We start from the raw sequence: 15,429 nt of genomic DNA, 5'->3' as shown, positions 1-15,429 counted from the left end.
AACAGTGCAGTGGTGCATAGTAGAAAGGGGTAGAGTGCACTGGCATTGAGTAGAGAGGTAAAGAGACATAGAGTGAAGTAGCATGGGGTGCAGTGGTGCAGAGTAGATTGGCATTGAGTGTATTGGTTTTGAGTAAAGTAATGTAGAGCGCGCTGGCATAGAGTGAAGCGCCGTAGACAAGAGTGCAGTGGTGTGGTGCAGAGTGGAATGGCGCAGTGTAGATTGCAGTGGTGTAGAGAGGAATAGAGTGACAGAGTGCAGTGGCTTAGAGTGGATTTTTAGAGTAGAGTGGAGTGGTGCAGAGTAAAGTGATGTAGAGAGTAGTAGCATAGAGAGAGTGGTGTAGAGTAGATTAAAGTGGCGTAGACTGCAGTGGTGTAGGGTAGAGTGTTGCAAAGTGTAGTATAGTGTGGACGAGCCATATTTGTTGTTTCTGTAAGTGGGGTGCATAGAGACTGAAACATAAGATATACGTAGCCGCTGCAACTTGCTGGGGCAGATTTATCAAGGGTTTGTGCTGTCGCAAAAGCATGCACAGCGGTGCAGTCTTCACAAAATTTTGACTTTGTAGTGTAAATGTTTTTGTGCTGTAAAATTGCCCATTTTCCATGCAAATAGCACTATTGTTGTTTTGCACCAGTTTATGTGAAAGGAGTGTAATATGGGTGGTTCGTGGGCGTTCCAGCACAAGCACTCTTTTTTTTTTTTTTTTTTAAAGCAAAGCCCTCTCTAATAACATTTTCAGCCCGGTCCTTGCATGAAAAAATGACACCTCCTTGAGGCAGGTGCAAAGTTGGAGAAATATATTTATTTCTCTAAACAGTTGCCTATTCTTCTAGTACACATCCTATGCTAGACATTACGCAAACACCTTTGCACTATGCAATGGTAACCATGCAGTGGTGTGTGCATGGCTCTAGGCAGCTGTTTGTGCACCAGCGCAGGGGAAGAGAGGAGCAGCAGGCCGGATTGAGCAAACATGGCTTTAACTTTCCTTGCTGTACTATTTTGACATATATATTAGAAAACCTGTCCATGTATGTGCACACTTGGATAAAAGTGTTTTTGTGTATCAGCAATTTAAAAATAAAAGGCTGAGAAGAAAAGGCAGTATTCTCTCCTGTGGCAGTTCAAGCTGAGTCCTGTTTTACCACAACTCATTCTTTCCTGTTTCATTGTGAATTCATTCGTGTATATGGTATACGGTGCTGTAATCGGTAGAAGGGAACATGCCTCCACACACTCCTCGCAATGGACGGCGTGCCTCTTTAAATCCGTTGCTGCCAGTTTCAAGCCCTGTCTTCTGCAGGTCAGAGGTAGAGTCTGTTATGTTCAAGCTGGGCTGTTGGAAGCACCACATTTTAAAGACAAATATCCAGCTTCAAGCACTTCATCTCCCTGCCTTCTGCAGGTCAGATGAAGAGTGTATTTTTGCTCACAGTAGGGGTGCTGTGAGCTCCACTTTTTAAACTAGCATTGGCAAAGCCAATAGGTCTGGCTTTAAAGAACTGTTGTGTGGTAATGTGAAGCATTGCAACTGAATAGCATGGGAATTAATATGTATTTGTGTCGAAGCAAAGATCTGTACAATATATTAACATAGGTTACAAGGCTAGGTGACAGTTACACTGTCAAGCCAGATCTAATAATCCATATAGGTTAATGGCTCCTCCCATCTGTGCTGTTGCCAGAGAAAGACAAACAACATTAATGATCTAGTTTCCAAGACTTTTACAGCATTACCATGTCATGTGTGTGCCCCTGAAAGTTCAATCGCAGCCAGCTGGATAAATAAACAAAATTATCACAGCTGCGTGGAGAGCAAGCACTTTTTGTAGAAACACACAACTTGTGCCCAATCAAAACATGTACTCCTGGTTCCCAAAATGGGCAATAGAACAATATTGCGACAGGAGTCTTGGCTGTGTCAGTGCTTTTTACTGGTGGTGGTGGTATAGGAGTGTACGTATGGGTGGTGATGGTGACATTGATGCTGGTTGTGGTGGTATTGGTATTGTTGTGGTGGTATTGGTATTGGCGGTGTTTGTAATGCTGGTATTGTTAAATTTATGTGATTTTACATCACTTTGTTCACCCTACTTTACATTAATAATAAAGATCCTGATTACACGTGGGTCAGAGGGAATATACAATTTATCACACTGAATAAAATCTGATTTCCCAAGGCTCGGAGTTGGTCAGGTGCGATACATTGCACCTATTCCAAGTTTTGGGGGAGTAACGTGTATTTTGGTGTTTAGTGCACCAAAAATCTGTATTTCACAGTAAATACCATTAAATGTGAGGACTTTTTCACAGCTTGGATTTCTGTCCCATGCAGGGATCAGAAATTTCTGGCCCACGTATTAAACCAGGGCCATAGTGTTCTAACACTTGTTTTTTGTGTTTGACATATTTCTTAGCATTACTTGTAGGAATGTCTAGGAAATCCTTGTGGTTCCCACCGTACTGGATATTGTGGTGCTCTGTAAGATCATCATATTCTTTTCTGTAAAGGTTATGGCATTTTAGTATATGATGAATAATGCGTTGTAAAATGAACCATTTACCTACTTTTTTTAAAAATATTTTTTCCAAGACGGATGGGCATGGTGTTTGGACAAAATATCTTAGGAAAAAAATCATGTGAACAGTAGGAAGCTGGCTCTCTATATAGTGCACTAAAAAGAAGTACACTGTGTAGAAAGTCCAGTGGATCCCCAATTGGCTTACAGAGGCTAAAGTAAATAATACTAACGCTCTCTTTTGTGATAGTGTGGGTGAGCAGTCCAGCTTATCAGAGGGTAGTGCAAAGCATTTGTACTCACAGAGGCAATAAATGAGACACACTCAAAGAATAAATCCGAGACCAAATTAGAAAAATAACACTTCTTTTCAAATATGTTGTAAAACCAAGAACTTTGTTCAAATGTAAGTACTGTTTTTGTTTAGTAACAGTCATAATTAAATACACTATTCAAGGTCCTGTGCCTTTATGCACAATGCAATCCTTTGGGAAGAAAAAGCATGTATGCATAGAGGTAAATCCAGTCGGTTCCAAGGATTCACCTACGGGGTGTCGGTTCGTAGTGGGCCAAGGACCAAAGTACTATCAGCATTTCTTCAGGAACGACCCAGGTTTAGTCGGGAGCACGGTGCTGGTGAGGTTGGTAGCTGTGCGTGCTACTGAGCTGGGTTGGTACCTGAAAACAGGCTGCATAGCAGGACTTGGGGACAAGTCAGTGAGCTCCCATACGGGTACTTGGGTCGGAAGGGGTCTTGGAGCAATGGGATACAGGAGGGTCTTTGGTACCCGGCTGGGCGGCTCGGCTACAGAGTGGTTAGGTCCACTGGGATGAATGCACATAGATGATCCTTGCAGTTAGGAGCAAAAAGCTGACAGGGGCAAAATCAGAACAGCTGGGCCACTCACAAAGTGGGTCTCAGTGATGCTGATGTCCCTCGACGGCTGCTCGGTCATGGTGCAGTGGGAATTTGGATTGGACTCGCAGTGTTGCTCTTTGGTGCAGGGCATCCTGTACCCATGTTGGTGTTGCACGGCTCTGGTTGGTCCTGGTGTCTTCACACTCGGTGGGGTGACAGATATGACTTTTCAGAGCACGCGTACATTCTTCTGGTCATCTGCAACGTCTGTCGTGTCAGGGACCCGCAATGAGGTGGACCAGACACTGCTGTTTGATACCTGCAGATGGCAGGGGAGTAACTCCTCTACTCCAAGTGAGACTGTAGGCAATTTTTGAATTGCTGGCAGGCTACCCAAGGCTGTGGTAGGACTCCAGCTTGCAGGACAAGTCACTCTGTCACAATTGTCGAAAGTGTTGCAAGCAGGCGGGGTTTTGCGCCATAAAGTCCACAGCTCTTCTGCTGTTCTCGCCAGGCAGTGACTCTTCTTCGTCCTTCTTCTCTTGATCCATGGAATCTGAGTTCTTGGGTTCAGGAGTGTCACTTTAATACTCAATTTAGAGGCGGTATGGGTAGTGACCAGTAGTAGTCAATGGGTTGACTACCATTAGGGTGTTAACACCCTCTATATGACCACTTCCTGTGGGAAATGGGCATAACCCTGACCTTAGAAGGCTAATTCTGTCCAAAACAAGATGGAGGAATCTGAAATGGTGGTGTCTACATCAGCTAGGCTAACTTAGAGGTGGTGCTGGCTGATGTGGAAACACCTCCTATTGAACTAATTTGCCTGACTGTCTTGCAACCAAAAAGTGGGGTCTGGACAGTGGGGTGGGCATTTCTATTATCTTGAGAGGCCTGGGTTGCACAACAAAAGCGGTAGAACCTTTAAAGCTTCCCACCCTGGAATGTAGTTCCTGCTTGGAAGAGGTCTAAACACATCTGTCCAGAGCAGGTTTTCCTCCTGATCTCTGAGAGCGAAGGCTCTCACCTCAGGGGGTCAGAAACGTGTCTAGGGTGGAAGCTGGTCGAGATCAGTCAGTGAACACACTAGGAATTGGTAGGTTTTCAGGGAGCACCTCTAAGGTGCCCTCTGGGTGAATTTAATAATAAACCAGAAACTAGCTTCAATGTAGGTTTATTAAAACAAGATGTTTGGTACCAAACATCGGGGGTACAGTGAAGCCATCATGTAGCTGCGGAACTCCTAAGTACGAGTGACCAGCCCATGTACTCGGTATGGCTTCCCTGCACACTTTTGGTATCTAAGGGTGAACTTAGCTATCACAGGGATACATCCACTCATGCAGATATGCCCACACATGGGTATAGTGCACCATGCCTTAGGGCTGTAAGGCCTGTTGTAGAGGTGACTTACCAATACCACATGTAGTGTTTTGCAGGCATGGCCCACAAGGATGTGCGCCATATCGACTTTGTGTTTCTCTGCACCAAGCCACGCAGGCTGCAATGGCAGTGTGCATGAGCTTAGTGAGATGTCCGTTAGGGTAGCACAATTCATCCTGCAGCCTTAGGGACCCTCTTTAGTCCCAATGCCCTAGGTACCCAGGGTACCATTACTAGGGACTTATATGGGTCCTAAAGTGGTGCCAATTGTGGAACAAAGGTACAGTTTAGGGAAAGAACACTGTGCTGGGGACCTGGTTAGCAGGAATCCAGCAGACTTTCAGTTAAAGTTGCATCAGTCAGAGGCAAAAAGTTGGGGTAACAATGTCAAAAGGGACACTTTCCTACATGAACAAAATATTGTATAAAAAATATTGTGAAGGTAAGTTTCTATGAGTACTTAACTTACTATACTTAACTCCACACATATGTTCCTTGACAATCTATATATCTTCAAGGTATGTGGAGTTAAGTATAGTAAATCTGTACTGACCTATTTGCACTTATTTTCTCGATATTTTAGTCCTCGACATTTTTTACACAATGTTCTGTCTACACAATATTTGTGACATTGATATTCTGTCAGACAACTATTTGAGTGTGCCAACGCATCCCAAACCTACTTGTGATACAAGGGCTCACTCACTCTGCACAGTAGAGGGACTTGAGTGTCCCAAATCTGCCGGGTCTGCTTTTGTTGCTAGTCCTGCCATGGATGTTTTTGAAGTTTTTGGGAAGGTAATCTAGTGATAAAATGTTTTCAGAAAAGAGCTTAGTGGGCATTTTTTGCTTATGACTGGTCTTTGTAGAGCATTTTCTGTAATCATGTATAAGTTGGTTGAGGATTTCAACAAAGACAGAGTTTTTAATAATTGTTCCGCTTCTTGCATTATTACAGATGAGGAACACCCTCACAAGAAGTGCAACCCAAAAAAGAGCTGGCTGGCCTGAAGGTGATAGGCCTTATCCAACTTCCTAATGCGTTAGATAAGCAACTGGCTGACAAGACAGCTACTTTCTCTAGGCAAAAGACAAGCGATCCACTTCTAAACATATTGAATTCACTCAGCTTGATAATAAATTGCTCAACACCCTGACTAGCTTCACCCTAACCATTTCTGCCCCTCCCAGTGTTTAAGAGGTCAAGGGGCATCAAGGAATCTCTCCATTTACAAGCATTCATCTTCTTCTTAAAATTGCATGGCTTGTGCTGTCTTTGAGTGTTCCACACACCTCTATAAGACATGGTCTTCATATCTGCCTTTATCAAAGGATAATAGCCCTTTGGATAGTGTATATGGTGTACGCCTCATATTGTTCTTATCCCCCAGGTCAGCGGTGATCACTTCCAGGGGAAGGGTCAAGTACATCGGCAGCGGGCTGCAGATGTGGCCCGGGATCATGAACGACCAAAGCCACAATCAACATGCATTCAATGGGCCATCCAGGAGGACAGGCAGGAGGAGAAGAGGAAGAAGGTGATTCTGTACAAGGAATTGTATGTAGTTGTGGATACATGTTGCCATTTTCCTTCTGTGCATCATATTGTGTTGTGTGATGTAGTATTTATTTAGTGGCAAATGTAAGCTTCAGTGATGACCTCAGTTGCCATGTGTTATTGCAAAATTGCCCGGGATCCACAGTCAACTCTACCAGTTATAACCTGCATCACCTCCTGCTTTTAGAGGAGAAAGACCTCCACAAAGCGCAGCTGCTAATGCGTCTCAGTGTTGCACAGCAAGTTTGTTGATATTTTAGTATCGAGACCCATACCCTGAGTTCTGCCATCATCTTAACTTGCAGCATCTCCTACTATCGCACTTTTGACTTCCAGATGCAGTTAGAGTGTCTGCTAGTCTGTTGGGGTCTTGACCTGCAGTACCTGCTTCCCTTCCAGTTGTAAGACCAACTCACAGCTCAACCAATTGTCTTCACTTACACCTCAGAGCACTCACTGCTATTTTATGTATTTATTTTATTTGGTTACTTGTAAAGCACAGGCTTCCACCACGAGGTTTCGTAGTGCTAAAAACCTTAAACCAGCACTACCATCAGTGCAGTTCTGTGGCGTGAGTTGGCTTGTGAGGGATGGATCAGTGTGAAGGTGCAGGGTGCTGGCTCCTGGGTCAGTGGAAAGGTGAACAGGTGCCTGGCAGCAGATTTCTCTGTGTTGTATGCTGTTGGATGGAAAGATGCTGAAGTGCAAAGTACCCTACAATTGGGTAGTCATGTTTCAATAAGTGGTTGTGATCCCTGAGAGCGAGTTTAAACTTATATGGTGAGCAGGTGTTCTAGTGTGGCCAGCTGAATCCAATATCCCTTCTCATACCCACAGCTCAGCAAGTTGAATGACACCCGGATTCGTCTGGACAGCTTAGAAGATCTGCAGAACATTGTGAACCTGAAGAAGCGAAAGAAAAGAGCCAAACACATCCCCCATCTAAGAAGCGCCCCGCCCCCAGAGATAGTAAGATCCTGTGTCGTGACTGGTCACTGATGTTAGCTCTGTGTCATAACTGCACACTGGCTTCACAACTGTGTATTCATTGGTCACTAGTCTCAGGCATCTGTCACAATTGGACACTAATTTCAACCCTGCATCGAGACTGGACACTGATCCCAAACCTTTACATGAATGGACTATCACTGTGTTTTAATTGGTTAGTCATCTCGAGTCTGTGTCATCATTGGTTATTGATTTTGAATCTGTGTCATAACTAGTCAATGGTCTCAGTCTGAACAATAATTGGTCCCTAACTTTCAACCTTTGTTATAATTTGTTGCTAGGTAATATTATGATTGGTCATTGGCTTTGAGTCTTTCTCATAACTGATCACTGGTCTAGAGCCTACATCATGTTTGGACAGTGGCCTCAAATCTGGACCATGATTGGTGACTGTCATCATATTTATATTTGGCTCATGGTTGGACATTAACCTTAAGCTTGTGTCATGAGCAGCCATTTACCCCAATCCTGTGAAATTATTTGTTAATGTTCTCAAGGCAGTGTCACAGTGTTATGACAGTATCTATGGTGCATCTAATTTCCAGCTTTTTTTTACCTAACTGCTTTGTGGTGCTTGTGTAGGTGCCTTGACAGTTGATTCACCACAAGGCCGTGCTCTGAAAATGTCCTGGAGACTAACCTCCAGTGCGTGTTCGGAAGTAGTGAGAATTTACTCACGGTGTTCTGTGTCCTCATTACTCACTTTCAATTTATGTTGTGAGGTTGTTACTGCATAGTTGAATTGTGATCGCATTGACCGGTTGTGATCAAGGCTTGCATCCACATTGGGTCATGCGATATTTACTCATAGTGTTGCTTGTCCTAAAGACTCACTCTATGTTTATGCTCTGAATGTCTTCAGACAGGCCCAGTGGACACTGCACAGTTCCTGCAGGCTGCTCTAGAAAACCAGCGGCTCGTGGTGGACAAGTACCTGGATGAGGGTGGCGATCCCAATGCTTCCGACCAGGTGGGTAAGGATACTTGCGGTGGCTACTGTGGTGAGAGGTGCAGGCGCTGAATATTTTGAAGGCTGCAAGAGATCACCTGGAAGAGAGTTCTATCTTTACTGCACATAGGGTTACCACCTCGCTCCATGGGGGCGGGCACCATATTATTCTGGTTGACTACTCCTTTTCGAAAGTAGAGGAATGAAGTGTTTGGACATGTATGCAACAGTGGTGAAAAGTCAGTAAAAAGCAGCATGAACTGAGCTCTTGAAAGGTGTCCAAGGGAGGAGCGGATGGTCAAATCTGGTGGCGTATCTACACTATGTGAACAGAATAAACTCCAATCCTAAAGGATGAATACAGATGAGATCCCTTCTCACAGTCTGTGAAGGATGGGGTGTGAGGGGTCTCATCCAGGTAAACGTGGCTGTGATTTCTTTTCCGATACTCTGCAGTGGGTTGAGGTGTTATGCAGTTCTCACACTCTCTGCAGTGGATTGTTGTTCAGTGTTGCAGTTATTTGTATCTGATAGGTGTTTGCAGCGGGAGTAGGTTTCTTGCAAGTTGAGGATAGATTTGGGCAGGAGGAAAACAAATCTCTCTTCTTTCCTTTTATAGTTCCTATGCACTGCCCTGCACCGGGCCTGCATCAGAGGACATCTGGATTTGGCGGAACGGTTGCTAGAGGCTGGAGCTACCCTGGAACCAAGAGACATGGTGAGTGAGGGTGTAGTCCTCAGTACTGAGGACCGAGGTTTGGTGAGTGATGGTGAGGCATGTTAAGAGCCGAGAGGCATTGTGAGTGATTGGCTAGGCATGATGAGTGTATGAATGACAGGTGCCCATGTACCGCTCCACCACAGGCTGCAGTCACAGAGATCCAGACAATCACCGCCCTGCATACAGACCTACTGAACACAGACTGCAGTGGTGAGGTTTTCCTGTAGACGTTTTATGAGAATATGCACCATACATTCTGTTCCTAATGGCACAGTAAATTAGCCAATCGTCAACAGTAATTTAGTACAAAAATGTTGGTGTTTTTCAGCCGGCAACTGTACGAAATGTAATAAAATGTTATTTTGATGCATCTACTACCAAGTTTTAAATTTAATTAAGAATATATTTGACACTTAAATGCAAAACGTGGTTTGCACATGATGTGCCAGAGAATTAGCAATCAAAGCTGCTTGACAAGAGAATATGACATCACTGTGTGAATCTGTGACGACTCAGCAAAGCACTTAAAATAAATGGGTCCTGATAGATAACTATTTCCGTCAAATTTTGGGCATAATCATGTTTATTGTGTGCATCGTTCCCAGACTTCCTTATGCTGGCTCTACGGGAATGATTACTCAACTTGACCCAGATGGGAAATCAGGGACCCATTTAATACCGTTCTCAGATATGTCCAGTCTACTCTGTCGAATGTCTTCTCAGCGTCTAACGAGAGCAGAAGGGCAATTTAGCGCTTTCTTTGGTAGTTCTCCAAAATGTGGAGAAGTGTTTTGGTGTTGTCACCATAGTGCTGTGTGGGTACAAATCCAGATTGGTTCGCATCAGTGATATTTAGTAGTAGGGGTCCCTACCTTGAGACTTGGATGCTAATTAGTTATATATCGTTTAGAAGAGAAATCGGCCTGTAGGAGACGCACAGTAATGGCTCTTAGCCCAGTTTAGGAATAACTGCCACTACGCTCATCATGGAGGTTACTATTCCTGGGTTCTCTATCTCATTAAATCATCTGGTAAGGATCTGTAGCAGTTTATATATAATTTGTAGAAAGTAGCCGTAAAGCCAGCCGGACTTGGAGATTACCCGCTTTTAAGTTTACTTATTACCATGATTACCTCCTCCTCTATTGTAATGGTCTCATCCAGAGCCTCCCTTCAATCCCGTGGTAGGATGTATTGCAAATCAATATGCAGTTATCTTGAGACTTTTTCTAATGGAACCTCCTCCCTAGTAGAGATATCTTGTTGGTAAGGAGCCCTAAAGACCTCACCTATCGCCTCATCAATAAGGACTCATTTCCCCTGTATTGTTTATTATCTTTAGGACTATATCTGCATGGTTTTTACGTTTCATCTGAGTAGCCAACAATCTCCCTGCCTTGTTATTTTGTTAGGGCCTAAGAAGGGCATGTTCTCCCTTGTCCCAGTCTAGGACCTTAAACTAAGATGCAAGTCTAAGAGCATACTTCATAATTTGGTGGAAGAGGTCCTTTTGTGTTCCCTTTCAAGCTTCACTAATGATGATGCCAGTCACGTTCGGGCTTCAGCAATGCCGCCATAGATCGCGCTGCTACTGTAATAAAGATGCCTCTTTGATACACTTTCAGTGAGTCCCAGAGAGTGGAGGAAGAGATATCCTGGGTGTCATTCTCAGTGAGGTATCATATTTCCTCCCCAACCTCCGAAATCATTTAGGTTCCAAATAGCGAACTTCTGGTGCTTGATACAGTGTTCATTGTGAGCATAATTGGGGCATGGTCTGATAGTGCGAGGCAGCCTATTTTGACACCCATTTTCTCCTTTCTAAGTCTAGTACCTGTCGTTAAGCAACTAATGCAGTAGTGCCCCTGCTGCACGCGATGACAGTGAGTCAATTCCCTGGCAGGCGCAGGGGCATTGTGCCCATGACTTCTGGGCAGTTGCCGGGGGGCTGTACCGGAGGCGTTGGCTGTTTCTGTGATGACAGTGGGGTCATTGATTCTGGAGATAGAGCCCGCCCCGAATTGAGCTGGGTGATCCATGAGACCACTGAGAGGATTGCCAGAGCTAAATTGCCTTTGGAGACGTTTGTGGGTTGCTGCTGCCTCCCTCTCGTGTGGTGCTGTCCGCAGGGCTGCATCTCTTGTTTAATAGGCATCTCCTCAGTACTATGGATCCGTCTATTGCTGCTGCTGACCAGATGAGTGCCTGCCCCTTGGCGGTGCTGCTGGTGTCTCACGGGGGCATGGCTTGCTCCCGCCCCCTCCCCAACTCTCCTGCTGTGCCCCTTCGTGACAATCTTGGTGGACATTGATGGTCGTTCCATGGATGATTACCGAGTGGGCTATGTCCTGTCCTAGCCCGCTCTCTCTGCGACAGGCTCTTTGGTGACACAGCCCACACCTATTTGTCCAGGGAGGGTGAGACCTGAGGTGACCCACAGTCTACCAATCTGTTATATAGATATATACTTTCCAGTCAATGACTCTCAAAACAGTAGCTCTGGAACGCAGAGCAGAAGATACAGAGTGCTGTCTTCGCTTTGTCGGGTTTCTTGAAAACTGGATTAAGGGCGCATTTCCCGCAGTTGCTCTGTCCTTCGCCTTCGTGGTTGAGCATGCTCATCGTGCCCTCGTGCCAGTGCACCTGGTGGGATCATCACCCGCACATTTATTGCAAAGATCCTAAACTACAGGGATCGTGACTGCATCCTTAGTGCAGCCCGTCAACATAACAGGTGTGTTTGTAAAGCGCACAATTACCCGTAGGTGTCTTGGCGCTGAATAACAGATGTTTATTGTTACCCAACTCAATGGTACTCATTTTATCGACCTCAGATGGATGAAAGGCTGAGTGGACCCACCGGGATTTGAACCTCTGACCATGAGGTCGCACACAGGCCCCTGCAGTGGCTGCTTTAGTCCACTGAGCCACCAGACCCGGATCCGGGATGGTGATCCCACTTTTGATAACCATACCATACGTATATTTCCACGAGTTTGGTGCGACAACAGAGAGCATCCTTTGGGGGTATAAAACAGAAACTGAGGGCGATGGACTTGCAGTACATGCTTCTTTATCCTGCTAAACTGAAGGGCATTCGTGGAGATCGTACTAATTTCTTTACTACTCCAGACGCTGCCTGGGATTGGCTAGAGGTACAGGCGAGGGACTGACCCTGGCCTCGCGGGGGACGGGCGAGCAGACTCCAAATGCCCAGAACTCACAGAGAGAGAGTAAGCGGGGTCGGCAGTGCAGTCGTGCCTCCCGTTCCTCCCAACATGTTGTGGTACGTCAAGATGGCTCCTTTGACCTGGAGCGGCTAGACTCAGACTGCGAACGGAGGCAAAAGCTTTGAGGGGTTTCAATGCAGTTATAGGCTGAATGCAAAGCGCCAATGCCCTGGTGGAGGAAGTCACTGCCTCCAACACTGACATTGGTATGGGAGATGTTCTGGAGGAAACCCCTCGACCTGCCAACCACTGAATAATTGGAGGAATAGTGGGCTGCATGAGATTGCTGTTGGTTGTTGGCATGGGGGGACCGTGTGACTTGCTCCTGTGGTGGAGGGTTCGCAATGACTGATATATAACTGTATGTTTAAGGTTGGGTTATATGAGCAGGATGAGCACTAGTAAAATCTGTGCGGTCTTCTCACCCCCCCCCACCCCATAACTTTAACTGTTTCTTCTCTTCTACTCATTTTTTTCTTTTAGTAGTCCAGAGGCTACTGTGATGTTTGTGTGATAGTGGATACCTGGTGTATGAATAGGCGTATTTTTGCATGAGTGGAGTGACTAGGAGCGGGAGTGTACGACTGGGGCTCGCCATAGTGGGACTGCTGCCGGTGTACCTCCTGAGCCTGGCACTGTAAATCTTGCAGATTGAATGTGTTGCGTCTTGGAGAGAGGCAACGGTACAGACCATAGTTTGTTGCTTGCTTGGGTAGAGATAGGTGATAAGTGTAGGTTGTTTCAAGACTACTTATTGTTTACCTCCCCCCCCCATTGCTGTGTGGGAGGGGTCGGCAGACGAGTGTTGATTTGTTTTGAGTTCTAGGGTGGGATCTGTGGGTGTTGACAATGATTGGGGAGGCACAAATTGTTCTTGTTGTGTTTACGTGGTGGGTGGAGGGATTAGTTCATTACTGTTATGGTTTTTGGTGGCAGCGACGGCGGAGGGCTCCGGAACAGAGAGATGGATCAATTTAAATTCATAACATGGAATGTGCGGGGGGCTCAGCTCCTTTGTGAAACGATACAGAGTGCAAACTTATCTCCGCACACATGGGACACATGTAGCAATGTTGCAGAAGACACAACTGTCGAACTCAGGGACTCAAAAACTACATAGGAAGTTGAGAGGTCAGATGTTCTCTGCCACTTTATTCCACCTATGCCTGGGGAGAGGTATTTTGGGTGGCCCTGCGGGTTCATTTCCACGTTAGCTGTTATACAGCAGACATAGAGGGAAGATATGTATTGGTGCATGGATCATTGGATGGAGTAGAGGTTTGTTTGCTGAACGTCTATGCCCCAAATGTGGATGATGGTGGGATTTACCTGGACTTGGAGAACCAATTGCTTCTCTATGTTGAAGTGCATATACTGTGGGCAGGTGATTTTAATTGCATGCTTAATGGAAATCTGGATAGACACCCTCCAAAATTGCACACTATGCCTAACATGATGGCTGCCCTGCGGGAGGTGATAGATCGTCCTCACTGCATTGATATATGGTATGTGACACACCCTGGAGTACAGGGCTACACATGTTACACACCCGCATGTGCCGTTTCTACTAGGCTTGATCGATTCCTGATCTCCAATGAGGCTGCAGATGCCACCATACAGATACACTCACTGGAGCGCTTTCTATCAGACCATGCCCCATTGCTGACAGAGTGGGGGGGGGTAAGAGGTAGTTGGTCGAGGGTCCCCCTGTGGCGCCTACATCCAGAGCCCTTAAAGACTCTTTGTTCTGGGAGGAACTTAGAGAGGTGACAACCGGGTATTTTGATCCTAATTGGTTATCCACCACTAGTAGGGGGTTGGAATGGGCTGCGCTGAAGGTGGTGACACAAGGGCAGTGCCTGTCTAATGTGGGTGATACGCTAAGACGATTAGAGAGGGAGCTCACTGAGGCAGAGGATGTATTGGCCGGACTCAGGACAGGAGACCCACGATGGAGCCACACAGTGAGGCTCTGTTGCTGGCCCAGCACAGAGCAGGGAATATTTGAGATAGATCGGATTGCCTGACTACACACGAATATTGCCAGTTGGTACATCAGGAGGGCGACAATTCTGGGAGACTTCTGGCCTGGTTGCTGAAGCAGGAACACACCCCCCCCCCCCCAGATTATATTGACGCTCAGACAACCTGGTGGGCTCGAGGCCACTACACAGGCTGGTGTTAGTTCTCTACTGCATGATCACTTGGCAGCGGTGTACAGGGAGGACCCATATATCGACCCGGCCGATATCAGGAGGTTTTTGGATGATTTACTACTTCCACGCCTTACTGAGGCACAGAGAGACAAGCTTGGAGGGTCGCTCTGTCTCGAGGATTTACGAGAAGCAGTGCAAAATATGGCACGGTGTTAGGCCTCGGGATTGGATGGTCTCCCGGTGAATTCTTCCAGATATTCGCTGAACCCCTGCTTCCCCCATTTGCTAGAAACCTTACAGGAGCTTAAACTTGTGGGGGTTCTGCCCCAGTCTATGCGGGAAGCCCAGATTGTTAAACTCCCTAAGCTGGGTAAAGACTCACTAAAACCTGGCAACTATCAGCCTCTATCTATGATGGCAGTCGATGCCAAAATATTGACTAAGGCATTGGTGATGTGTTTGGGCCTGGTGGTGACACATTTGGTCCACGAGGACCAGTGTGGGTTCATGCCAGTTAGCGGGACACATTTGAATTTGCGACGGCTCTCTCATGTACTGCATTCGGTGGCAGATGTGGATGTGCGAGTGGCGGTGGTTGCAATGAAGGCCCAAATACTGAGAAGGCATTACTGGTGGATTGGGACACGGGGTGGAGCTCCTGAGATATCTCATGATGAGTTCCCAGACTCCACCGGATTGCCTGTTCGTGGTTCATCAGGTCGTAAGGGCCTGGAGGCGGGCGGCCGTCCTGCCATCCTGGTCCTGCTTAGGGCCCCGTATACTCGGTTGCTTCCGCTCCGCTGGCTCCAAGGCTACTGTTAGATACAGACTGAAATAGACCTTACGAGGTGGTATGAGGGGGGTGCATGGTGGCTGGGGATCTGTACCTTAACGGGACCTTCCTTTCCTTTACAGATGCGAAGGAGTGTTATCAAGTACCGGATGTAGAGCATTTTCAATATCCACTTGCGGATTTAAAAGACTACTCTTTATAGAGCTGTCCCACCTAACACCCAATTTAAAATCTGCCAGGACCT

At 46.2% G+C, this 15,429-nt stretch overlaps 1 protein-coding gene across 1 annotated transcript in view; it reads left to right on the top strand.

The window, feature by feature from the left end:
- The window catches only part of ANKRD23 (ankyrin repeat domain 23), a 111,605-nt gene that overhangs the window by 16,845 nt on the left and 79,331 nt on the right, over window positions 1-15,429 (top strand). Inside the window, exons 2-5 of the mRNA XM_085634594.1 lie at window positions 6,162-6,308; window positions 7,166-7,297; window positions 8,199-8,306; window positions 8,905-9,003. Of these exons, the coding sequence (XP_085490720.1) occupies window positions 6,162-6,308; window positions 7,166-7,297; window positions 8,199-8,306; window positions 8,905-9,003 (486 nt within the window). The remainder of the gene's footprint in view (window positions 1-6,161; window positions 6,309-7,165; window positions 7,298-8,198; window positions 8,307-8,904; window positions 9,004-15,429) is intronic.

Source organism: Triturus cristatus, chromosome 11 (assembly GCF_964204655.1).
Source record: "Triturus cristatus chromosome 11, aTriCri1.1, whole genome shotgun sequence".
In the NCBI taxonomy this organism is placed as follows: domain Eukaryota; kingdom Metazoa; phylum Chordata; class Amphibia; order Caudata; family Salamandridae; genus Triturus; species Triturus cristatus.
The sequence above is the reverse complement of the archived record's forward strand: the minus strand, read 5'-3'. Positions and strand labels throughout refer to the sequence as shown.